Below are 26,569 nucleotides of genomic sequence, written 5' to 3' on the forward strand. Positions count from 1 at the left end.
TCGTTACGTAGCTTGCAACAGTCCCGTCGCTAAAGTCAAGGCAGCCGCTTCCGTGTTGTCCCTGTGTTTTTCTGCTGATTATTGTCGCTAGCGGGGCCGGAGCTCCGCGGACAGCCTCCGGACCGCAGCACGGCCATGACCCAGTGAGAGCGGCCGTCGGACTGGGCCGCGATCCGCCGCCATGTCGCTCCTGCAGGGCTCCAAGAAGAAGGACAAGCGCATTCTGTCCGGTACGTGCCCGGATCCGCGGTGCGAGGCTCGGCTCTTCTTCCCCGCGCACGGCAGCGTTAGCATCGAGTGCACCGAGTGTGGCCAGCGGCACGACCAGAAGAGCCTGCTCCGCGTCGAGGAGGTGGGTGCCCGGGGTGCTCCGGGGGGTGGGGGGGTTGTGATCACCGGGGGTTCGGGGACGGTGCGGTGGCCGTGGTGGGGAGATGCCAAACGCGGCTCGGTTCGGTTCGGTTGTTCGTCTCTGGCTGCGAACACGTTCACCTCCCCTTGTTATTGTTATGAGCCTTTTAGGATGTTTTGTGCTGCACAGTGTTGGGGAGTAACAGATTACATGTACCGGAGTTATGTAATTACCGTACAAATTATGAGTAAGTGTATTTGGTTACAGTTACTCTTTCAATAAATTGTAATTAGATTACAGTTACTTGGTTGAAATAAATGGATTACACGGCGGTATTTTTCCGTTTTCACATTTTGGGCTATATCCCTCTTTTTTTCTTTCTTTCTTTTTTTTTTTTTTTTTTTTTTTGGTAATTCCACTCATTGCCGGACACTAAACCAGGTCTAAAACCAGGTCTAAAACCAGGTCTAAAACCAGGTCTAAAACCAGGTCTAAAACCAGGTCTAAAACCAAGTCTAAAACAGGACTAAACCCAGGTCCAAACCAGGTCCAAACAAGGACTAAACCCAGGTCTAAACCAGGTCCAAACAAGGACTAACCCCAGGTCCAAACCAGGTCCAAACAAGGACTAAACCCAGGTCTAAACCCAGGTCTAAAACCAGGTCTAAAACCAGGACTAAACCCAGGTCTAAACCAGGGCTAAACCTGGTCTAAACCAGGTCTAAACCAAGACTAAACCCAGGTCTAATCTAGGACTAAACCAGGTCTAAAACCAGGTCTAAAACCAGGGCTAAACCTGGTCTAAACCAGGTCTAAACCAAGACTAAACCCAGGTCTAATCTAGGACTAACCCAGGTCTAAACCCAGGTTTAAACCCAAGACTAAACCAAGACTAAACCAAGACGTGTGGACCGTGTCTCCTCCTCTTCTATCAATAATATTTTCAATTTGGTTAAGTAAAGTCTGGGCTTTTTATTTTCTTTTAGCAGACAAAAAGACTTATGTGAAGATAGCCTAGTCTTTGCTTCTCTACAGCAAATCAAGTAATCCAAAGTATTCAGATTACATTACAAACTACATTTTAGTGTATGTAATCTGTAATCTGTAGGGGAATACATTTTAATCGCAACCTTCCCAACACTGTTTGTACATAACATTCCTAAACCAAAATTGGAGATGTGGGCCTGAATTATTACTCCTGGATCCGAACAGTGCGCGCCGTATTGGCCACAGACAAGACTTTGTGCCTCCGATAGTCCATAAATCCAGCTGCATTGTAAATTAACACAACAGATGATGCCTTTTTGCTCCCTTTGTTGTCCTGAAATGCAGCTTGAACAGCTCAGACTTCGATCTGATGTCCCTCATTGACCTCTATAACTTCATATGACCATTTTACTTTTTTTACATTTGTCCAGAACCTCTCCAAAGGGCACTGTGGTGGTGTTTTGTATTTATATTTGTATTTATTTACTAAAAGGACAAGGCATATTAAAAGACGAGATCGTTTAAGAGTTAAACATGTATTTGCAAATGTGCAGGACTGTAGCCAAAGCTGATTTCCATCCTTAGTCTCCAGCTGGACCAAGGCCACATCACCCGCACAATTCATAAAGCATAACAAAAGCCTACAATACATGCATCTCTCGCTCATACGCCATGAAACACACTCGTACGACGTTAGTATTAAAATGTACAAGTCATTACTCACACATGCACCAACATCTATTTACAAATCTATATATAAATAGTCTTTGTCATCCGTCGTGTTGGTCATGTTCCCAGCTGAAATTTAATTTGGTCTCTTTTGTTGAATTAAATTTTAAAATGCTTCTGTTGTTTTGTCATCCGGGACATAAGCGTCTGACATCATCAACGGAGAGACGACGAGAGGCTCCCGGAGACGAAGCGCTGCGTTTCAATTAGGCTGACCAATTCACAAAGTGCAAAACCGTGCTGCTTTTCTGGAAGTGGCACGTCACCTGCGTAATTCCACGGAAATAGAAACTTACACACACACACACACACACACGCTTCAAACCAAACATTCTCCAGTACAATGTTTTATACCGTACTGTTGAACACTAGGGGTGTAACGATGTCCAAGTCTCACGATACGATATTGTCACGGGTATGAAACTCACAGCACGATATTTATTGCGATATCGTGGGAAAGCTCACGATTGGGAATGTTACTAAGTCTGGGTATCATTAAGAAGTTGCCGATACGATACATACCTTGATACACAGGCCACGATACGATACATACCTCGATACGTAGGCCACGATACGATACATACCTCGATACACAGGCCACGATACGATACATACCTCGATACATGGGCCACAATATGATATATACTTCGATACATAAGCCACGATACGATACATACCTCGATACACAGGCCACGATACGATACATACCTCGATACACAGGCCACGATACAATACAGACCTCGATACACAGGCCACGATACGATACATACCTCGATACACAGGCCACGATACGATACATACCTCGATACATAGGCCACGATACGATACATACCTCGATACACAGGCCACGATACGATACATACCTCGATACATAGGCCACGATACGATACAGAACCTCGATACACAGGCCACGATACGATACATACTTCGATACATTGAGCTTTTGATTCAGTACGATATATTTCAAATCGATTTGATACAGTTCAGTAAAAAATAAAGGCTAAATCGTGGCTGTGAAAATAAAAGTCTTTGTTAAACCGCTTTTTGTGCAAAGGTCATTTGAAACACAAACGTTTTAAACATCAAAACAGTGAAAATGTCAAATGTGTCGCATAAACGAGTTTCCAAGCAACAAAACTGTAGCTGTAACAAAATAATTTAGTAAAATTTATCAAAAAATACTCGATATATCAATACAACAGCCCACGATATCGGTACTGTATCAGCACATTAAACGATACGACATATCGACATTTTGGTATTTTTGCACACCCCTGAATGTAACAATATCAAAATTTTGTACGATATTTTCACGATATCTCACGGTATGATATTATTTGCGATATTTTACGGAGGCTTACAAACAAAACTTAACCTAATATGCAGTTTTTTCCTCTTAAAATGCCTCGACAAGACTTAATCCAAAAAACTTAAGCTTAAACATGCTTAGAACTGTTTTTCTTCTTGTAGTCTGCACTGAAATGGAGCAAAGCATCATGGTCTATGTAGTTCACTCTGTCTTTTTGCTGCACCATAACTCTTAATTTAAGCAAAGAAACTTGTAATTCGATATATTGTGATGGTCCATGATATTATTGTGAGAACTGTGACAATTTTTCTATATATTTTTTCCAGTACAATAAAAATATGCCTTGCTCTTTTTTCATCTATTTTGACTAATAATTTGATCCTGTTTGCTGTTGGGCCTGCAGACGCTTTCATTGACTTTTGCATCTCCGTTATAGAAACAGTTAACATTTTTACCGACGTTGTGAGAGGAAGAAGTCGCAGCGTATTGATGTCAGCAGCGAGTCCGGGCTCCCATTTCATTTCATTTAACGCAATGCAGACGGCCTTATCTTGTTTTTATGCAAATCATTAATAGTTTATCTGTTTCTAAACTGAAAACCATTTGGTCAATAAAACCAAAGGGACAGAATCCGCACATCTGTCTCCTCGCATTTTCCCTTTTCCTAGGTCACCCTGTGTTTATCTGGCTGCCACGTAGGGCCGGGCATTTTAATCAAGATAGAGATACAGTTCTGTTTAATGGTCAGTGATCAGCCTGGGTGTTTTTAAAGGAACAGGAGCAGTGTTTGGACTGTGGAGGAATAAATCGGGCTGATACAAATATTCTGTCTTGTTTCGGTCTATAATTCTTTGGGAAAAATCAAACAAACAACAAATATTCGGATCAGTCATCATGAGGAAAAACAAGCCCCGCTGATACTGACATTTTTGAGGTTTTGTGTTTGCGCTTGACGGAGTTTGTAGAGCTGGGGGACGTGCATGTGACAACGCAAATCTAATTGTGATCTGGTCTCCGTGACGAGCTGCTTTTCGGTTCTTTCTCGTATTGTGATTCAGTGCCTCTCTGTTTGACACAGCTGTACAGAGGCAGTGCGGCTCGGAGTGAGGGACAGGTGGATTTAACGGTGAATCACAGTGAAGTGTGAACTTTCTAAAAATGGAAAGCGGTAGGTGACTGGAGACACCCCTTAAAGACAGTAGCGGTATAAATAATGTACTCGGAACATTGGTAAAAGTGATATATTTATTGACCCTCCCTTCTGGTCACTGATGTAAATGATTATTAGGATTCCCACGGTCATGGAAATCCTGGAAATTGAAAAATGTCAATTTCCAGACCTGTAAAAGTCATGGAATTTTAGTATTTGGTTCATGCGACTACAGCATAGGCCTGTAGCGATAACAGATTTTGCTGGACGATTAATTGACCGAGAATTTATTGCGATAAACGATAATTTTGACATTTTCAGACCAATTTCAACTATTATAATGACATTGGAATAAAAATGCAAATACACCCTTTCAAAGAGCAATAAACCTTACTTTCTAAATAACATTTAACACAGGAACTGCAAGACAACCAAAAATAATAGGCCTAAATAAAACAGACTTGTTAACACAGGACAAGCCTAATGTGTCTGGCTCACAGTGAGACTTGTTAACAAAAATGCACTTGAATAAACCATTGCTGAACCAAACACAATCAAAGCATTAAATAAAATGGATTATTAAGTCTCTGTAACAAAATTGCCCTAAAAAGTGATTTTAGTCATTACATTGGTATATAGTGGCCAATATCTCTGTGGCTGCTGCTGTGAGTCTCGTCATTTTGGTCATTTAAATGTTCGTATTAACCCGCGACACAGAATCCTGTTTCGCTATGAGGGAGCCACGGTCCTGTCTGGTGTCGTGTCGGGGTTTTGTGGGATTTCGGTGGATTTCGGGCTCTCTCAGGGGGCGGGGTTAGTTGTGTCGCTCGGGTTTAGGTTTATTGGCTGTTGGGGTTTGAGACATTTCTTCTCGTTGTTTGCGTTTCGCTCGCTGCATTTGACACACGTGGCTGTTGAGACGTTTCCCGCTCACAAGTCTTGATTCGGCATCGTGACTTGTTTTGCCACTCGGCAATGAACTGTCACTGTGTTTTGTCACTCTGACAACGGCGCTTCTGTAGCGGCTTCATGTTTAGCCGCACAGACAGCGGCGCTTTCTGCACTCAGGCTGCGCGCGCATCCACTGTGTCGATAAACACATCGCACGTTGGTTCAAGCGTCATTACACTTAAACAAGAGGAGTCAACATTCACCCTCTTTGAGAGCGAGAGAGAGTGAGGAAAACAAACAAGAATGCAAATAGAATTTATCGCGGCCAGAAAAGTTATCGAGCTCGTTAAAAGTTATCGTATGATTAATTGATTTATTGTTACAGGCCTACTACAGCATTAAGTTATGATTAGGCTGTTATGATAATTTCTGAACCTTTTGTTTAAACAGGGAAGCTGCGGGGTCTTAAAAGTCTTAAAAAGGTCTTAAATTTAATGTTCCTAATTTAAGGTCTTAAAAAGTCTTAAATTATGTTGTCCAAGTCTTATTTTTTTTCACAAAGGTCTTAAATTTCATTAGCCTATTTTTTGTATACTCAATTGGAGCTGCAGTGCAAATGTTAAATGGAGGGAGGGAGGAAAAAAACAACAACGTCAAATCACTGTAACATGAATGAACGTCTAATTTGGAGTACGTGCAAACAATACTTTGTCTTGTCAAATGTTATAAATGATTTTTTTGGCCATTTTACAAGCAATGCATACGACTATAAATGAGTTCTGAATGAGATTTTATTAAAGTTTTTGTTTTGTTATTTAAAGCCGTGAGTGATGGTCATTATTAGAATTGGATCTGGTGTTTTTCGCCCGCATAATGGGTACGATGTTGGTCTTAACTTTCATTTAAGTGTTTTTTAACAGGTCTTGAAAAAGTGTTAAATTTGGGGTAGTCAAACCTGGGAATACCTTGTTTAAAAGTGACGACAATAAACGCACTGACAGGATTTTGAATGTTAAAAAACTATAATCCCAAACCATAAGGTGAGTGGAAAGGATTAACATTTCATATTTAGCCCTAAAAATATAATCAATTCTACATGTGTAGGAGCCGTAAAGTCATGGAAAATTCACTTTAGGTCATGAAAAAGTCATGGAAAAGTTTAGAAATTTTGTCAGTGAAAAAGAGTGGGGAACCTTAGATTGTATTAGGCTTGTAACTATTACTTTTGTATATTATTGTTTTGAACATATACACTCCTGTGGTCTTAAACAAAACTTGACAAAGCCTGATCCCGTCAGATCTCAGAAGCTCAGCAGGGCCGGGCTGGTTTGTACTTGGATGGGAGACCACTATGAAAATCAGGAGCCACTGTGGGGCGCCAGTCACAAAAAACTGTCGTGTGCTTAGGCAAGACACTTCACCCACATTGCCTAGTATGAAAGTGGTGTGTGTGTGATGTTGGTAGTCGGAGGGACCGATGGCGCCGATTGGCATGGCAGCCGCGCTTCCCTCAGTCTGCCCCAGGGCAGCTGTGGCTACAATAGTAGTTTACCATCACTAAAACACAACGGACTCCAGGCACTCCAAAGAGGTACAGAAAGTAAAAAATCACACGAGGAAAAATGTAGTTAAAATTCCTTTATTTGAATGGCCAAAGTCAACATGTTTCGACGTTAACTGGTCTTCATCAGGGCTTAGTTGGTAGTAGTTTACCATCACCAGGAGTGGAGAGAAAAGAATAATGAATCTGTAATGCTCTGTAAAGCGTCTTTGTGACATATGTCTGTGAAAAGCGCATTATAAATACTTATTTACTTACTAAACTTTTGATCAGCTGATGAACAGCCTATTTCAGTTTAAAGATTGTTTGGAATAAATTGATTATTCAAAATCTGTTCTTGTCTCACTCCCATTTCTTCTTTTTGCATTTTGAAGCACTACTTAGGCTACGTTCACACTGCAGCCTGAAGTGACCCAAATCCGATTTTTTTTTTTTGGCCCCTATGTGACCTGTATCTGATCTTTTAATGACAGTCTGAACGACACAGATCTGATTTTTTCAAATGCGACCCAGGACACTTGGATATGTGCTCCTAAAACCGATACATATCTGATCTTTTGACATGCGACTTCAGTCTGAACGGCCAAAGCGAATTTATCTGACCTACACGTTATCAACAAACCACAAAAGTCAATATTCGTAACTTTAAAATCTCCAGGTGCTCAACGCTCGCATCCATGTTTGGACAACTTCCGTAAACACAGAGCACGCTCGCTGCGGTTGACGTCGTCGTGTCTCCAGTGCACATGCGGGACACTTTTGGGCCATTTTATGTTCACACTGGCGATCACATACAAGTCGCATTTAATTGGAAATGTGAACGACCTCGAAAAAACATCAGATTTCACAAAAAAATCAGAATTGAGCATAAAGCCCTGCAGTCTGAACGTAGCTTTAAAACCTTCTTAAGATCCAACAGTGCAAAATGTGAATTCCTGCAATTTTTCAACTGGTCTTAAAATTTTGATCAGGAGTATATAATACAATTTAAGGATACATCAACAAAATCAACATTTATTTGCTTTTCACCTTCTTATAACAGTGAGCCCCTCATTATTTTACTCCGATTTGTTTTGAGTGATTCATGCGTGTTTGAGTAATCCTGTATTGTCATGCACTTGAGGCCTGAGTGGTCAGAAAATGTCTGTTTTCACCTGTCAGCGATCCTCTCACTCTCTCCCCCCACACACGAACAAAACACACACGTAACATTTGCTCGCTAGGGAGAAAATACCACTATGCACGATCAACTATCAACTCTGCCTTTTGAACAGGAAGTCAGTGAACACAGTTTTATTTTTAAGATGTCTGAACAGTTTAAGTACCAAAAAAGCACAAATCACAATGCATTTAGGTTCTTCTCAAATGGCTCTTTTAATCGTATCCCTTTGCGATTTCAGGTGACCGATCCCGATGTGGTGCTCCATAACCTGCTGAGGAATGCTCTGCTCGGCGTCAGCTCTGCCCCGAAAAAGGGCACGGAGCTGGTGAAGGTGAAAACATCTCCACTCCACACGTCCCCGGAGCCTCCCTGCAGACGGCTGTTTCAGTGCACTGTTACATTTGACATTTTCTGCCAAATCGTAAATCGTGGGTTATCTTTAGAGTCCAGTCACACTTGCACGAACACAGCGCCAAAAGTAGGACTAAACTGGGTCTAAAGGTGAAACTAAACCTGGATTAAACTGTGCTCAAACCAGGACCAAATACCTGCAAGTGTGAACAAACTCTAGGTTCATCCTGGGTTATAGTTTGCTACTAGAAATCAGTCATTTTAGAGGGGATTTTTTCCGTCTTTTTTTTCCCCCCTCATACATGGGTTATTAGTACCATATTTTTCAGACTATATGTTGCTCCAGAGTATAAGACGTATCAGCCCAAAAATGCATAATGAACTGACATTTCATCTTGAATGGCAAGGTAATAACAATAGAAGAGAGAACAACAGACTGAATAATTGTCTGGTATCTTAACGTAAAATATGAACAGTTCTTCAGATAAACTATAACATAAACAACAGAACAGAACAAGTTTACCAAACTCTCCATCTCACTCCAAATCACTAAATCCATTCAATTCTTCATCCTCGGTGTCACTTCTGAGCAACTCCGTGACCTCCGGAGGTAAACAGAGCACCGCTTCCTCTTCTGTGTCGCTGTCGTCAGACTCAGCATCAGTTCCAGTTACAATAGGCGAGTTTCAGCTGACGTCATTGTTATTAAAAGCCCGCGTTGCTGCTGGGAAATATTTTGGTCGGAGGCAAGAAAAACGATAGCGTCAAACACGGTGCGTAACCTCACGTATTTATCCCCGATAATGGTAAATTCATGCTGCATTATCGGATGCACAAATAGAAGCACGGAAGAAGGAAAATGTCTTTTTCGTATTCTGAGACTCTTGGAGGTTTTCATCTTTTCTGCTGTGAATGGCCCAGGAGTTTCCACCAAGTCATTGTGGATATCGCCAAAGTGAATATTTGTCCAGGTAGTTGGCGATTCTGACCAGAAATTTGGTTTGGTCCAACTTTTTGTCGGGGTTGAAAAGGGTGATTTGGCGTCGATGCTTATGACCAATTTCTGGTCAAATGGTCTTGGGTCCTCTGCCGTTAGAGTGGATAAATAACCAGGATCAATACCCTTTACGTGCTTTCTTGCTCCGTCCGTCATGATGAATTAGTGTTCCTTGCCGCCGACCAAAATAATTCCCAGCATGCAACGCGCGCTTTTGTCAACAATGAAACTCGCCTATTAGTCCAGCCTTTCTGAATCCCGACAGGATGGTTTTGGTGTCACTGAAGTCCAGGCTTTGTCAGTGGCTTGTAGAAAAGTTGCATGGCGCACCCTCCCGCTGTCCCAAGTTTCTCGCTCACTCCAAACTTTCTTTCTGCTGCTCGATTACCGTTTTCATCTGCATATTTCACTACTTGCAGCAGGACAGGACATTTTTTATATAAGTTGCACTGGAGTACAAGTCGCAGGAAACAACCAAACCATGAAAAAAAAGTGCAATTTATAGTCTGAAAAATACGGCACATCATTCATTTCACAGTGCATGTATTTATCATGTGTGCGAGAACACTTTAAAGTTATTTCTCACTTACCTTACACATTCTGAACATCCTAATTATGCACCGTGATGACTTTATAACTGCACTAACACCCCTGCTAACACAATCTCATGTTAGTAGAAGTCTAAACTACAGGGTTAGTGGGTTTTAGACAGAGTGAGACTGAAAATGTACTATTAAAACAAACGCACTTCATTAACAGATTTGACTCAGTTTGATTTAAATCCATAATCACGGTTGCTTCTTCCAGGTGATGGGCTTGTCCAACTACCACTGTAAGCTCCTGTCCCCGGTGCTGACGCGCTACGGCATGGACAAGCAGAGCGGCAAGGCCAAGCTCCTGCGCGACATGAACCAGGGCGAGATGTTCGACTGCTCCCTGCTGGGGGACCGCGCCTTCCTCATCGAGCCCGAGCACGTGTCCACGGTGGGCTACGGCAAGGACCGCTCCGGCAGCCTCATCTACCTGCACGACACGCTGGAGGAGGTGAAGAGGGCCAACGGGGGCGGCGAGTGCCTCATCCCGGTGCACGTGGACGGGGACGGACACTGCCTGGTGCACGCCGTGTCCCGGGCGCTGGTGGGCAGGGAGCTGTTCTGGCACGCGCTCCGGGAGAACCTCAAACACAACTTCAAGCAGAACCTGGACCGGTACAAGGCGCTGTTCCAGGACTTCATCGACGCCGCCGAGTGGGAGGACATCATCAACGAGTGTGACCCGCTCTTTATCCCTCCAGAAGGTACGGGCTTTAAGCAGTGATTGTGTGAAGTAACGTACACCCGAAAATTACTATATCCACTTATCGGTCAATATATGTACATTTTCTTACTACTGGGAATTTTTTTGTTATTTTTTGGCTTTTTGATAAAATTTAAAGGTATGTAATATATTCTTGTGAGCTTTACGCCATGTTATAGTGTTGTTACCTGTTACCTGTTGTTTTCCGTATTTTTCGGACTATAAGTCGCTCCGGAGTATAAATCACACCAGCCAAAAAATGCTTAATGAAAAAGAAAAAAACATATCAGTTGCACTTTTTTAGGGGAAATTTATTTAATAAAATCAGAGACCAGGAATCGACATTTCATCTCGAAAGGCAAGTTCTAGTAAAAACAATAGAACAGAGAACAACAGACTGTTAACGTCACATATGAACAGGTTCTTCAGATAAACTATAACATAAACAACAGAACAAGTTTAACAAACTCTCCATCTCACTCCACATCACTAAATCTATTGAATTCTTCATCCTCGGTGTCACTTCTGAGTAACTCCATGACCTCCGGAGGTAAACAGAGCGCCGCTTCCTCTTCTGTGTCGCTGTCGTCAGATTCAGCATCAGTTCCAGTTAGAATTATTCGGGTCTTTCTGAATCCCGACAGGATGGTTTCGGTGTCACTGAAGTCCAGACTTTGTCCATCCATCCAGTGACTTCAGGAAAGTTTCATGGTGCATCCTCCCAGTGTCACAAGTTTCTCGCTCACACCAAACTTTCTTTCTGCTGCTCGATTCTGCAGCTTTCACGGCTTGCAGCTTATAATCTGCAAAATATGATTTTCAGTCTTCTTAGTCGTTTGTTTAAATTGGTACAGAAGTAATGGTGCGATCGACTGACATGATACAGACAGAACAGAGGCTCTTTCTGCAGGAGACATGCGCAGTAGAGCCAAGTGACAGTGGTACAGGAGGAACAGGAGCAGCAGATACTCACACACAAGACTAGAGCCTCTCAATGCTTGAGTGTGAAAATTTTTATATATGAGTCGCACTGAAGTAGTCGCAGAACCACCCAAACCATGAAAAAAAAGTGCGACTTATTGTCTGAAAAATACGGTAACCCTTCATTATTAATCTGTCTACATATACAAGCTCAAAATGCTTGTGCTTGTTATTTAATTTAGTAACAGCTACTTTTTACTAAGTGAAATCACAAGCACAGGCAAGTCCAGGGCTGAAATTATCCAAAAGATTCTAGTGAAGGTGTGTAGAGTTTAAAAACACAGTGGAGCACTTCCTGTATTCCCACAACTCAGGGTATGTTTGTGATGAGTGCCACAAGATTTTGCACACATGAGAAAAATGATCTCGTGAGATTTTTTCCCAAGTGCTTTACATTTGGATCGGACAAAAACAGGTTACGTGTTGGTGAGTTACAGCTCTTACGGTTCTGAAAAGCAGCACTAGAATCGACACAAAAATATGAAATACATTAAAAATCATGAGGCCAAAATTGGAAACTGAATCGTGAAATGTATATATTAGGAATTACGTTAAAGTCTAATCTTGTCTCTTGCTCATAAACCTAATCTCTTACCGGGTCTTTTTTTTGTCCCGTCCCAGAAAATAGTGTAATACGGGTCTGGAAGTTGAATTAATAACTTCTATGACTCATTACAGATGCAAACTAAGTACTAAAGTGCTTAATTCTGCTATTTATTTATTGAAGCTCATGATTTCTTCACGACAAGACACAATTTTCACGAGACACACCACAATATTGGGTCCACAAGAATGAGACAAGATGAGATTTTGACATAATTGGTAATAAGTTAGTAGAAATGTACTCAATATTGGTTTCATTTGTTTTATTTTATACTTTAGTGATCATTGCAGTGCTGCTTTTTGGAAATACAGCTTCCCAAATACTGGTAGTATAACTCTCCAGCTCTTAACTCTTTTTTTTTTTTGGTCCAAGACCAAAGGTAAATTCTGGTGGGAAGAAATCTCACTAGATAATTTTTCACATATGTGCCTGATCCTGTGGCAATTTTGTCTTGCCAGATCTTGTGGCACGAGATCTTGTCCCATCTTGTCCCAATACTGTAGAGTTAGAATAGTTTTTGTGGTAAATCTGGTCTTGGTTTGTTGTGTCAGTGGCATAAATTAGTTGCAGTGTTATTGTTTATCATTTATATTTACTTCAGCAATAAATCGAACATCAAAATGCGTTATTGTGACTGGGGATGTAACCATATCCAAATCTCACGTTACGATGTGGAGACACAAAATGGTGAATGTGCTACTTTTTCTTTTTAAAATGGCTTGACAAGCCTTTGGTTCTGTCCTAATCCAAAGACCTAAAATTTTTAAATGTAGTCTGCACTGAAACAGAGCCAACGTTCATGTAGTTCTGTTTAGTTTTTCAGTTATTGTTACATCTCTAATAGTGACAGGCGCACCTAGGGCCTCAGTTATCAGTCCACGCGCTAAACTTTGTACTGAAAAACAACACTGTGGTCATGCTGCATGTGATTAACCTTTGGGAAGTGTGTATTATTTCTGCCACAAAAAGGAAATGTAATGAGAGTCGGCAGTGCAAATGTTTACGAGACTCTGCTTCTGTGGGACATTGAATTGTTGTTGTAAATGAAGGTTTGCTCCTTCTTCATAACAGCATTTAGATGGAGGGTTGTTCTAAAAGGAACTTGTAAAAACTTAGTAACTAAAATAAAATAACCAGCGTTCTGTTTCGTTTACTGTAATACATACATGAGAACACAGTGACTCGACCACACAGTGTCCTGTTTAAGACATGGGACAGTCTTTAAGACATGTGACAGACGTGTGAAGACACAGTTTGGATGGACAGCTGATGTGGACGTCTCTGGATCAGTTGAAGACTTGTGGGAGTCAGGGCCGTGTCACATGTTGATAGTTTATATTTTTTTACTACAGCTTTGAAAACAACATGTTATTATCTCATCAGCCCTTTGTTTTCAAGCACTTAAAATCACTCTCAAATGCCCTGTTGGTGCAGCTGCTCTTCTGTGTGAATAGTCAGTCTCCAGTGAACTACACTAGTGTTATCACACAGTTTGTGCTCTCATAGTTGTGATCAATCTGGGAGCACCCATTAAACAACTTCATTTGCAGTTCCTCTGCCTCAGATTTTACGCTCTTTGGCAAAAATGCCCAGTTTTGGATATTCATTCATGCACACAGGAGCAAAAGTGTGCTGCATCTTCTTTAACATCTGTGTGAGAAATTGTGTTGTGTTCACTTTTCAAGTGGTTAACAGTTAAACACGTGAGCAAATGTTTGATAAATGAGGCCCGTGAGTGCCTTAAAGTATAGAATTGCATTTATTCTAACGACTTAAAGCTTAAAGCTTGGAAAAATGCTTCTAAATGCAATAGAATATTGGGAAAAATAAACATGATACTAAATTTAATCCAGAATGTGGTTAGTGCATTAAAGACTTTGCTTGTGTTAATTCATTCCCCATACCTGTGCTTCTTCTGTAGCAGTAGCCACAGCTGCCCGAGGGCAGACTGGCAGAAGCTCTCACTCACATAGGCCTGATGTGGGCTACAACAGAAAATACGTTATTTGGCATTAGTGTTTAATTTCTAAATTGTGACATTTAGCCTTCATAATCTGCTCTATTTTCTACTTCCAAGTTTTAATGCTGTGACCAAACCTTGTCTGTGGGCAGGTGTTCCTCTGGGTCTGCGGAACATCCACATTTTCGGTCTGGCTAACGTGCTGCACCGTCCCATCATCCTGCTGGACTCCCTGAGCGGCATGCGCAGCTCTGGGGATTACTCTGCCACCTTCCTGCCCGGCCTGGTGCCAGAGGAGCAGTGCCGCGCCAAAGACGGCAAACTCAACAAGCCCATCTGCATCGCCTGGAGCAGCTCAGGGCGCAACCACTACATCCCCCTGGTGGGCATCAAGAACACGGTGCTGCCCAAGCTGCCCTCCCGCCTCCTGCCCAAAGCGTGGGGCGTGCCACAGGAGCTCATCCCCAGGTACAACGCACTCACTGTACGGAAATAATTAAGATTTTATTCAGTGTGCATCAGAACAAATCCCGTCCAAAAAACATATTTCTACAGAAAAATCTTATAGTTATAGGAGAGTTTCAGAGGTCTACTCTGAAACTCTCCTAGGATTCTTGTCAGTTCATATTTCAGTTTTCCCTGAAATGATGACGTCAATCCTGGTGTTGTTTACATTGTGCACTCTAAACAGAATGTTACTATATAAACATTTATTATAAGTCTGAATTCAATAATATTCAGAAATATCACAGTTAGATTTAAGGGTGTGCAGAAATATCGATTTATCGTGATACTACATTTGGTGTTGTATTTTTATTATGGGCTGCTGTATCGAGATATCGGCATGAGTATTTATCTTTTACTGCACAATGATTTTGTTGCATATTAATGGAAGGATGATGGTGAATCTGTTCTTGCTCATAGGTACATCAAGCTGGAGGCAGACGGTAGCTGTGTGATCGGGGGCGACCGCAGCCTCCAGGACAAATACCTGATGAGGCTGGTCAACGCCATGGAGGAGGTGAGTCTGCACCGTCACATCTGCTACACTCATGGTTTTATTACAATGTTTACCTCTTATCTTTACTATATTTAGATCAGCATAAATATATAATGTGTAACATATGACATATTTAACTCAAAAAATGTAAAATCATAATGATTCCTCTCAAACTGTAAATGTGCATTGGAAAATGTTTAATAGATTCACTTTAAGCCCTTGGAGAAGTCCATGTTGGACAAACCAGCCACATCACACAGATATTAGACTTTACATTCACAACACATTCCACTCAACCACACTGAGGAGGCAGTTTCCATGTGGACAACAAGTCATGCTTCTTTCTATTATCAAACATGTTTTTATTTTGAATGTTTTCCTGTCTTATTCTTGTACGTTGTGTGTGCAGGTGTTTATGGAGAAGCACAGCATCCACCCGTCTCTGGTGGCTGATGTTCACCAGTACGTTTACCGGCGCACTGGAGTCATCGGCATCCAGCCCGAGGAGGTGACCGAAGCCGCTAAGAAGTGTGTGCAGGAGAACCGGCTCCACCGTTGCCTGCTCTGTGGAGCTCTGTCTGAGCTGCACGTGCCCCCGGAGTGGCTCTCCCCAGGAGGTAAACTCTACAACCTGGCCAAGTCCACCCACGGACAACTGCGCCCGGACAAGAACTACAGCTTCCCCCTGAACAGTGTGGTGTGCTCCTACGATCCACACAGAGACACTCTGGTGCCCGACTACAAACTCAGCTCTCTGAGCACGTGCAACTGGTGCCACGGCACGTCTGTGCGCCGCGTCCGTGGGAATGGCTCTGTGGTTTATCTGGACGGAGACCGGACCCACAGCAGGTCTCAGGGAGGAAAATGTGGCTGTGGCTTTAAGCACTACTGGGAGGGCAAAGAGTATGACAACCTCCCTGAAGCCTTTCCTATCACCTTAGAGTGGGCGGGCCGCGTGGTCAGGGAAACTGTTTACTGGTTTCAGTACGAGACAGACCCTACCTTAAATAGCAATGTTTACGATGTAGCCATGAAGCTAGTCACGAAACACTTCCCTGGAGAGTTTGGGAGCGAGATACTGGTACAAAAAGTGGTCAATACCATCTTGCATCACACGGCAAAGAAGAACCCGGATGAGTATAATCCTGTATCGATAGATGGTGCTCATGCTCCGCTCATTTCTGAGTCTGAACCTCCGCCTGACCCTCACCCTCCCACCAAGATCATTCTGACGGGTCAGAAAGCCAAAACTCTGCACAAAGAGGAGCTGACCATGAGCAAAGCTGAGCGCAGCCTCCAGCAGAGCATCAGCGAGCAGGCCGGGCTGTCGCAGAAACGCCGCACTGACAAACTCAAGCAAGAGCAAAAGATGAGTGAGGGGCGTGTCTCTCCAGATAGCTCCTCCCCCTCCTCATCAGCTCCAGCCACACCCACAAAGTCCCCCTCGTCTTCCTCATCCAATAAGGAGAAGAAGCTGCGCGTGACGACCAGTGACGGCAGACAGGCTATGCTCACCCTACAAGCGAACACAACGTTTACAGAGTTGCAAAAAAGCATAGCAAAAGAATTTAATGTGCCTCCATCACAGCAGTGCATCCGCCACGGTTTCCCGCCCAAAGAACTGCTCCCCCCGAAGGACGGAGAGGAGAACGAGCCGGTGGCACTGCAACACGGAGACCGGGTGAGTGTGGAGATTCTGGTGCGCAAAGGCCCAGAGGAGAAGTCCCTCAGCTCCCACTCTGCTGCCACAAACAAGAGCCAAGAGACGGGGGCCAGGAGCCAGGAGACGGGGGCCAGCCGGGCCAGTCGAGAGCTGCAGGACAGCATCGACCTGGAGATGTCCTCCCTCTGCCTGCTGGCCACGCTCATGGGTAAGATGATGCTCCATGAATTTTCAAACTCAACTTCAAAACAACAATTTCTTTAAACAATAGAATGTGATTTTCAACATTAAATAGTACGTTTATGTTCCCATGTGGACTTATATCTACATAATCCCTGCATAATTGTCCAGGTAGGTTCTGTAGTGGTCTCTGGGCGTATACTTGTCTATGTGCTCTTATACTTCTTCTGATACAGCTCATGTTGGTTTGTTTTAGACCACAATGTTAAAGTGAAATTTACCAGAGCTTCAGTGTGTTTTATTTGTGCTGTCATCAAATGCAACATTTTGAATCAGTACTGTATTTTTCTCGCTCCGGAGTATACACTTTTTGGGGGAAATTTATTTTAAAGAATCAGAGGCCAGGAACCAACATTTTATCTTGAAAAGGAAGTTATAGTAACAGAGATATATATATATATATATAGAACAGAGACATATACATATACAGAGACACATATGAACAGTTCTTCAGATAAACTATAACATAAACAACAGAACAGAACAAGTTTACCAAACTCTCCATCTCACTCCAAATCATTAAATCCATTCAAATCTTCATCTGTGTCACTTCTGAGCAACTCCTCGACCTCCGGAGGTAAACAGAGCGCCACTTCCTCTTCTGTGTCGCTGTCGTCAGACTCGGCATCAGTTCCAGTTAGAATTATTCCGGCCTTTCTGAATCTCGACAGGATTGTAAAATTGTAAATTGTTCAGTGGTACAGAAGTAATGGTGCGATGGACTGACATGATACAGAGAGGACAGACAGACTTTCTGCAGGAGACATGCGCAGCAGAGCCAGATGACAGCGGTACAGGAGGAACAGGAGCAGCAGATACTGACACACAAGACTAGAGCACCCTCTCTGTTGTTAGTGTGAAAATTTTAATATATAAGTCGCAGGAAAAACCCAAACCCTGAAAAAAAGTGCGAAAAATACGGTACCTTATTGATGTCTCGTCTGTGGCCTTCTGCTGTGTGCGTGTGTCAATATGTGACCCTCAAGGAACAAAATGGACTCGTCAAATAATAACAAACCAGTGATTGATCAGTCAACTGAGCAGTCTGGAAGTGGTGAGGTCTCTGAGGAGAACGGCATCTGAATGGAAACTTTTATACCAGATAGTAGATACTAATGCAACACAGAAGAACACATTTGATTTCATAGGTTTAATTCAGTGACGTTCATGACAAATTATAGGACTACTGCACACCAATGAACAGACAGGTTTTAGGTGAACATTGTTTTGAGTTGTGTCTACCAAAAGGACAGGTCAGGACTCAGCTGTGTGCTCCTCTGTGCAGGTGAAGACGTCTGGTCCTACGCCAAGAAGCTGCCCCACCTGTTCCAGCAGGGAGGAGTCTTCTACAACATCGTCAAGAAGGACATGGGTAAACACTACACGCACTCTGATCTCATTTGTCATTAGTGTTTGATCATATGAAGCAATCCAAACACTAAATAGTGATGTAACCATCTGCAGAGAGGGTCTGGTGACTCAGAGCTCCTGTTTAATGCAGCTCTACGCTCAAAGATACACACACACACACACACACACACTCACTCTCTCTCCTTACTGGCTCCTCCATCCATCTGAGTGAGTGACAGGTGGATTTAACCAATCACAGTGAAGCGTACTGACAATAATCCAGTAGCTTTGTCCTATAAAAGGTGATATTTAGCATTTGAAGAGTATTAGGTTCCAGATAAGCTTTAATTTATTTATTGCTATTCTGTGATTTTGCTCTTATTTTATTTTACTGGTTTTATTAATTTAAGACTAGTATGATTAAATCTGAGCATTTATTGTATCATTTTATTGTTATTAGTATGTATTTGTGCAGCACTTTGAAAACAGTTTGATTCTGAAATGTGCTATAAATAGAGTGAATTGATTGGAGATAAAATCATATCGTCGTGAACGACTTGGGCCGGGGCCAGTAGCTCTCCACCCCCTTCCAAGTAGCTCATCAAAGGATTTCTGAATCATACATATTGTGCTGAATGACTAAAATTTGATGACCTACCATTGTTAATGTATTATTTTGATGCCTAACTTTGTGCACTAAAATGTATGTTTTTTAGGTATCTAACTGTTCCCCGTCTAAGGTTTCTCTACACTCAGTTTCTTGTGACAGATAAAATCAGTAGCTCTTTGGCATTTTCTTTTTGTGAAGGTAGCCCACCAGAATAAAAAGGTTGGAGACCCCTGTACTAGTGACTTGAAGAAACAAACAAATTCCTTTTTAATGAACTGAAAGTCTGTGTCAAAAACATAATAAATCTCTGCTGTTGTCATTCCTCAGTCTGTCATCACCGCTCAAATACATCCTCTCTGTAGACTAGTGTCTTGATACTAAAATCCGAACTCCATTTCTGAGCTACTGAGGAATAGACTCGATACTCAGGCCCCATCCACACTAGTACGTATTCGAGTCGTTTTCGTTGCGGATCCACTGTAATCCGATGGAAAACAGGCTCCAGAGACAGAACGATCTGGTGCCACCAACTCCCACGAATTCATCTGAGTACAGATCTGATCCAGCACTGTGTGGACGCCTGAAAACGCTGATACGCTGATGTAGGTCTGTGCACCGCGAAGTAATTCACCACCAAAATGCTAAGAGGCTAGAATATTTGTCCATTCATACATACGATCTGTGTGTACGGCCTGCAAACGTATAATCTCTGAAAAGTTTAACATGAACCATCTCCAACGCGACAGAAGCACAGAACAGACTCACCATCAGCAGAACATCCCTCTGTCACAGAAAGAACACTCATATTCCACTGAGTCGTGTCCTTTAGTCCGACAGAAGCTGAACCGCATCAGCGCACAAGGAAAACGCTGTTTTTTTGAGCGCTCAGTTTTATGTAAATTAACCATGTGATTTGAAGTTTCATTTTTGTAAAATGTAAACAAATATGCTCAAAGGTGTGTGGATAGAGAAGGCTCGCAGACACAGAAACGACATGTCTGGATGCAAATCGTTTCCGATACGGTGATTCGTTTCAGTGTAAACATAACCTCATATTCATCATACTAGTGAAAAAAACAACAACTTTTAGACAACAGAATGTGACTTTCAACATTAAATCACAGTATGTGCTTTTCTATTCCCGTGTGGTCTTATAACTGTGTAATCCCTCAGTGGTCCAGGTAAGTTCCATAGTGGTCCATGGGCGTGTTCTAGTCTGTGTGCTCTTAAACTTGTTCTAATACAGCTCAAGATCATTCTAAAGACATTCAAGGAAGGTTCTTTACTGTCCTGTGAACGGGATTTTTTCATATCGATACCTGTGCAAATGAGAATCTAGTTTCGATACAAGTTTAAGTATCAGTTAGATTCAGATTTTCATTACTTTTGACAGCTACTATAGACTGGTGCTATTTAAACGTGAGCTGAATGTGCTGATTGTGTTTGCTCTTTCAAATAAACCCTAAAGTGTTTGTTTATGTGTTTGTGTGTGTTTGTGTTTGTCAGGGCTGCTGGACGGGAAGCACTGCACCCTGCCGCACCTGACGGGGAAGACGTTTGTGTACAGCGCTGCGGAGGACAGGCTGGAGCTGTGCGTGGACACCGCGGGACACTTCCCCGTGGGCCCCGACGTGGAGGAGCTGGTGAAGGAGGCCATGCTGCAGCTGCGCTCAGAGGCCTCCAGGGGGAGCCGCGAGGGCAGCCCGTCTCACAACACGCTGAAGCTGGGCAGTGGAGGAGTGGTCCTGAAGAAGGAGCAGCTGCACAGCGTCACAGCCTTCCAGGGCAAAGGACACTCTCTGGGCAGCTCCAGCGCAGGCTCCCCCCCAGAGCACCGGACAGGCTCCAGCGGGCAGGTGGTACGCAACATTTACACTACATGGGAAAGTCAGTTTGTGAATGAAAAAATATTCATCAGGAAACAACTTGTAAACATGCTACTTTTTGACCGGAGCCCTGTATTATGATTAACTGGGTTTAGGCAAGGCAAGTTTATTTGTACAGCACAATTCATACACAAAGTAATTCAAAGTACTTTGCGGAATAAGAAATACCATATTTTTTAAGGCACACTTTAAAATCCTTAAATTTTCTTAAAAACCAACAGTGCGCCTCATAATGCGGTGCGCTTTATGTATTAATTCTGGTTGTGTTTACTGACTTCAAACCGATTTTATGTGGTACATGGCGCTCAAAAATCTGTTAAAATGTTTTAGTACGACTTTGGTAAACTACAAAGCCGCACCGCTTGATGGATTGTTGGAGCATTACAGCTACCGTAGTGAGCAGTCTCACGGAGTAAAGGGTGAAGTATAGTTCTGCGTCGGCATTTATGACATCAATGAAATGCTACAGAGAATATATGTCTAATCATATATACAGTCAATGTGTACAACCTGCCAGACTTACTATTTCTGAAAAGACTCTCCATCAGCAGCACATCCTCTTGTCACAGAGAGAACACATATTTTCAACTGAGTTGCGTCCTTTTGTTAGCACTTATAGTTTATGCAAATAAGCCATGTGGCTTTATTCATTTATTTGTTTATTTATTTGAGACAGGGACAGCGCACAATTTTTACAGTAACCGTAAAAGGAGAGATGCATTGTACTAGGCTGCAGCACCAGTGCTAATTTCCACCTGTAGTAGTAGTAGTTTTAAAGTTTTGTTTCTGTAAAACTTAAACAAATGTGTGCAAAGCTGCGTTAAACACATTATTAATCAGTGTATATTTGAGTCTTCCTCGTAGGGGAAAAAAAACAAAAAAACTTACTGGGTGTATTACGCCACAGTCTGCCAGTGGATCGTAGATGCCTGGGGTAAGGATCAGTCTCAAGTGTCGTCAGTTTGTTTCGCTTAATACACCTTATAATCCGTTGCGCCTTATGTATGAAAATAGATGAAAGAATTCAACATTATTGATATTGTGCCTTATAATCCCGTGCACCTCATAGTCCAAAAAATACAGTACATTAAAATCACAATACAAACAAATCAAAAACATAAATCATCATAAAATTAAAGGAGAGAGAGAGACATTAAATGAGAGAGAAGAGTGTGGAATGAAAACCTGTATTACGAAGCTGGATCACTTTGTATCAGGGTAGATGTCCATGATAACATATCCTGAACTCATAACCTGCTTCAGACCAGGTTAAGTTACCCAAATAAGATCAGAAGATGACTTTTGGGCCAATCAGAGTCGAGATCCAGCTGTGACACGAGCAAGCGGCCAGAGAGGGAAGGGGCGCATATGTTTTAATACAAATGATTAATCAAACCCGGGGGTTATATTACATTTTCATAAAGTTAAAGTGGTAACTGCGATGTATCGACTATTGTCACAAGTACTAAATTTGTGCAGCTCTTTATTCTCTTCATGTTTTTTCATTTTTCAGAGTAAAGGTCATTCTTTGACCAGCTCCATCGGAGGCTCCTCCCCTCCAGATCATCGGCCAATCACACGGCAGCACAGCTCCGGGGTGGACCTGAGTGCCAGTGTGAGCCGAGGACCTGCAGATCTGTCGGACATCGCAGAGGACGCCTCTAGAGAGCTGGTACTACTACTACTACTACTACTACTACTACTACTACTACTACTACTACTACTACTACTACTACTACTACTACTACTACTACTACTACTACTAGTGTTTATGTACATGTGCATTTACCCAAAGACCAATTACCACCACTGCCCTACATTACAAAGCACTTATAGTTTCATTCACGCATGTATAACACAAAAATAATTTCTTCTTCCACTTGACGTCATGTGGTAAGACAGGAAGTGCCCCACTGTGTTTTTAAACTCCATACACCATCACTTTTGATCATTTCAGCTCTGGAATCGCCAATCTGTACGTATAATTTTCAGTGTTTTAAGTCATTTCAATAAATACTAAATACCGCGGGACTTGAAAGACTGACATTTCGTTGTAATTCTTTGTAATGTTTTTCAGTTATGGGATATTTCAATAATGTAATGTAACATCAAATTTTTTTCCCTTATGAGGTGGATTACCAAAAAACTCCATCCATCTTCTCCTGATTCGGCCCTTTTGTCAAATATTAGAACCCTTTGTGGCCCAAAAGGTTTGCCCTCCCCTGTATAGGACCTTTTAAAGTAAGTGTGTGTGTTTGTGTGGTTTCCAGGGTAACGCCTCGCGGGAGCTGGTGCGGATGGCGCCGGGCTTCGTGACCATGAAGGACGGACGAGGAGGACTGGACCCCGAGATGATGGAGCAGCAGCGCAGGGCTCTTCAGGAGATGGTCTCCTCCATACAGGCGTCTATGGAGCGCAACCTGAGGGAGCAGAGGGACAGGACAGCCTCCAGCGGCCAATCACAGCAGAGCGCGGCCCGGCCTCTCCCGCGGGAGGAGGAGCCGGAGGACATGGAGAGTCAGGACGTCGAGCAGGGCAGCACTGAGCCGATGGACCACTCCTGATTGGACCCTCTAAGCCCCGCCCCCGTCGCCCCTCAGGCCCCTCCCCTACGCAGAAACAGGGTGTACGTTTGAGCCAACACTAAAGCTACTAACAAAGCTCTTTCAGTTAAAGGGCCCATATTACGCTTTTTTCTGCTCTATTATAATGTAGTTTCCTCATCAAAGACATAACTGGAGCTGTGTTTTGCTTCATTCACGCATGTTTAAAGGCTCTCAAACAGGAGATCCTTTGTTCCACCTTGTGATGTGATAATAAACCTTTTTCACAATGGCCGAAAGTGCCGCCATGTCGGGTAAACGTCACTCGTGTTAGTGCTTTTCCATGGTGAAATATCTGTGGAAATGTCTCGTGTATTTTCGACCAGCTTCATAAATCTGCCCCATCACCAAATCTTCAACCAATAAGGTCGACAAAGGATAAACAGGAAGAATTTATCCGCAACTATCAAGGTAAGAAAGACGAAAACTTAAAGGCGAACAACAACGAGCATTAGTGAACTACTCAGCAAAACTAACACAAGTCAGTCGTTAATAAGGCCCCGTCCACACTAGTACGTATTAGAGTCATTTTCGTTGCGGTGCAGTGTTCGTTCACACTAATCCGATTGAAAATTGCTCCAGAGACGGAACGATCTGGTGCCTCCAGCTCCCACAAATTCGATCCGGCACTGTGTGGACGCCTGAAAACGCTGATACGCTGATGTAGGTCTGTGCGCCGCGAAGTCATTCACCGCCAAAAATGCTGAGAGGCTAGAACATATGTCCATTCATGTATATGGTCTGTGTGTACGACCTGCAGACGTGTAATCTATGAAAATGTTAACATGAACCATCTCCAACGTGACAGAAGCACAGAACAGACTCACCATCAGCAGAACACCCCTCTGTCACAGAAAAAACACTCATATTCCACTGAGTCGTGTCCTTTAGTCCGACAGAAGTTGAACCACATCGGCGCACAAGGAACGGGCTGTTTTGAGCGCTCAGTTTATGCAAATTAGCCAACAAATTTTAAGTGTTGTTTCTGCAAAACGTAACCAAACTAACTTTTGTCCAGTCGCCAAACTGATTTTTCTCCTCTCCATGGATTCTACCTGGACGACTGAGGGATTCTTCACACGTAAACAAATAGGCTCAAAGCTGTGTGGACAGGGAAAGACTGCGGACACAGAAACGACAGAAATGTCTGGACGCAGGTCGTTTCCGATACGGTGATACGCGGATTTGTTTCAGTGTAAACGAAACAAACTTGCTACAGATGTTCACAGATTACACACACAAATCTACACAAAACTTTCTGTCTATGTGAATATCTACATCATGAAATCGATTTTTAATTTTAATTCTAGAATCAGTCTGAGTTAACAAGTCACTTATGTTTTATTCATGACCATAATGTTAGTTTTGCTCAGGAGTAGTTCACTAGTGCGTCGTCGTTGTTCTCCTTTAAGTTTTCGTCTTTCTTTCCTTGATAGTTGTGGATAAATTCTTCATGGACAGAATGTTTATCCTTTGTCGACCTTTTTGGTTGAAGATTTGGTGATGGGACAGATTTATGAAGCTGGTGGTAAAAACCCGAGACATTTCTACAGATATTTTGCCGTAGAAAAGCATTAACCGGGAGTTGCGTTGTGAAAAAGGGCTATACAGGATGTTTTTAAACTCTATACACCTTCACTAGAATCATTTGGATGATTTCAGCGCTGGAATTGTCGATCTCTACTGAACGAAAGCTAAAAGGAGCTGTTAACTTGAAATTTACCGCCTCATGAGCATTTTGAGATTTTTAGATGGAGACGGGGCTCCTCAAACACGTGTGAATGAAACAAAACACAACTCCAGCTCTGGTTTTGATGAGATAACGGCTTTATAACACGGCTTAAAGCTCACAAGAATCATTTTTTGCGTAATATCGGACCTTTAAGTCTCCGTGTTCAGTGTCATGGTCCCAGGCGGTGATTCAAGACAAGCAGAGACCGAAGGAACAAAGGACTGGACAGAAGGCGTTTGCAGTGACAGTGCGTGTGACTCCTTTGGGTGTACCGCTGGTTTTGGGTGCTCTTCTCCTCAGGCTTCAGCGGGTTCTCCAGGAGCACCCGGAGAGTCGGGTGCCTTAGACTGCAGGAAGGAAGGACAACTTCTCCGACGACGAAATGAAATTGCAAATATTTATTGCAGATCTGATGCATCTTTTATTTTCTATTTTATAAATAATTCTATCAGCTTAACTCACAATAGGGTTTATCATTCTGTACAATGTAAAAATCATAATAATAATCTAATATTTGAAAGCAAGTATCACATGTAAATCTTGTGTGTGGCATTTCCAGTCACGTTTGACAGTTCGCCTCCATCTCACCGACGTTAGAACCGACCCCGTGTTTCCAAAAAGGTTTAGACTGAGACTTTAGCGAAACAAGAATCCGTGTGTCATTCGTTCATTTGTTTTTCAAAATAAAAATAAGAAAATGAAAAAAAAAAACTATTTTCTTTGTAATTTGTCCCTATAACTAAAATGAAAAAAACTGATAATGATTTGTTGTTTCAGTTTTTGATTTTGGGTTTAAATTAAAAATGGAAAAAATGGACAATGATCGTTTCCCGTTTACGTGACTTAAACTGTGATGCCGGACTGAACCGGGACTGAACCGGGACTGAACCGGGACTGAACCGGGACTGAACCAGGACTGAACCGGGACTGAACCAGGACTGAGTACCGGGATGGGCCCGGAGGTGCACCTGCGTAGACTGTTGGGTGATCGGCATTGAGAATGGGACCAGACCAGGGCTGAGATTGGGACGAGATCGGGACCAAGATTGAGACCAGGACTGAAACCGAGACTGAGACCTGTACTAAGACCAGGAATGAGACCGGGACCAGACTGGGACTGAGACTGGTTAAGTCCTGGTTAAGTCCTGGTTAAGT

The 26,569-nt window shown here is 42.6% G+C and overlaps 1 protein-coding gene across 2 annotated transcripts; it reads left to right on the forward strand.

The window, feature by feature from the left end:
- vcpip1 (valosin containing protein (p97)/p47 complex interacting protein 1) lies at positions 1 to 25,941 on the forward strand. Of its 2 annotated transcripts, none has more exons than XM_055151449.1 (10): positions 1 to 352; positions 8,380 to 8,472; positions 10,297 to 10,786; positions 14,483 to 14,798; positions 15,255 to 15,351; positions 15,740 to 17,201; positions 18,519 to 18,605; positions 20,700 to 21,049; positions 22,593 to 22,751; positions 23,350 to 25,941. In XM_055151449.1, the coding sequence occupies exons 1-10, from the start codon at positions 182 to 184 to the stop codon at positions 23,641 to 23,643; spliced, it is 3,519 nt and encodes a 1,172-aa protein (XP_055007424.1). In that variant the 5' UTR covers positions 1 to 181; the 3' UTR covers positions 23,644 to 25,941. The 2 variants fall into 2 exon arrangements, with proteins under 2 accessions (XP_055007424.1, XP_055007423.1); XM_055151448.1 differs by having other exon boundaries at positions 6 to 352; positions 20,700 to 21,052.
- Positions 25,942 to 26,569: the final 628 nt, after the last annotated feature.

This window comes from Boleophthalmus pectinirostris, unplaced genomic scaffold (assembly GCF_026225935.1).
Source record: "Boleophthalmus pectinirostris isolate CB_2022bp ecotype Guang Dong unplaced genomic scaffold, ASM2622593v1 HiC_scaffold_16, whole genome shotgun sequence".
In the NCBI taxonomy this organism is placed as follows: Eukaryota; Metazoa; Chordata; class Actinopteri; order Gobiiformes; family Gobiidae; genus Boleophthalmus; species Boleophthalmus pectinirostris.

Bases quoted from the DNA above. Each gene is read 5' to 3' on its own strand.
- vcpip1 (XM_055151448.1), top strand. From the start codon at position 182: ATGTCGCTCCTGCAGGGCTCCAAGAAGAAGGACAAGCGCATTCTGTCC. The intron at 8,473-10,296 runs GTGAAAACATCT...TGCTTCTTCCAG, and splicing joins AGGGCACGGAGCTGGTGAAG to GTGATGGGCTTGTCCAACTA. The intron at 14,799-15,254 runs GTACAACGCACT...TCTTGCTCATAG, and splicing joins CCACAGGAGCTCATCCCCAG to GTACATCAAGCTGGAGGCAG.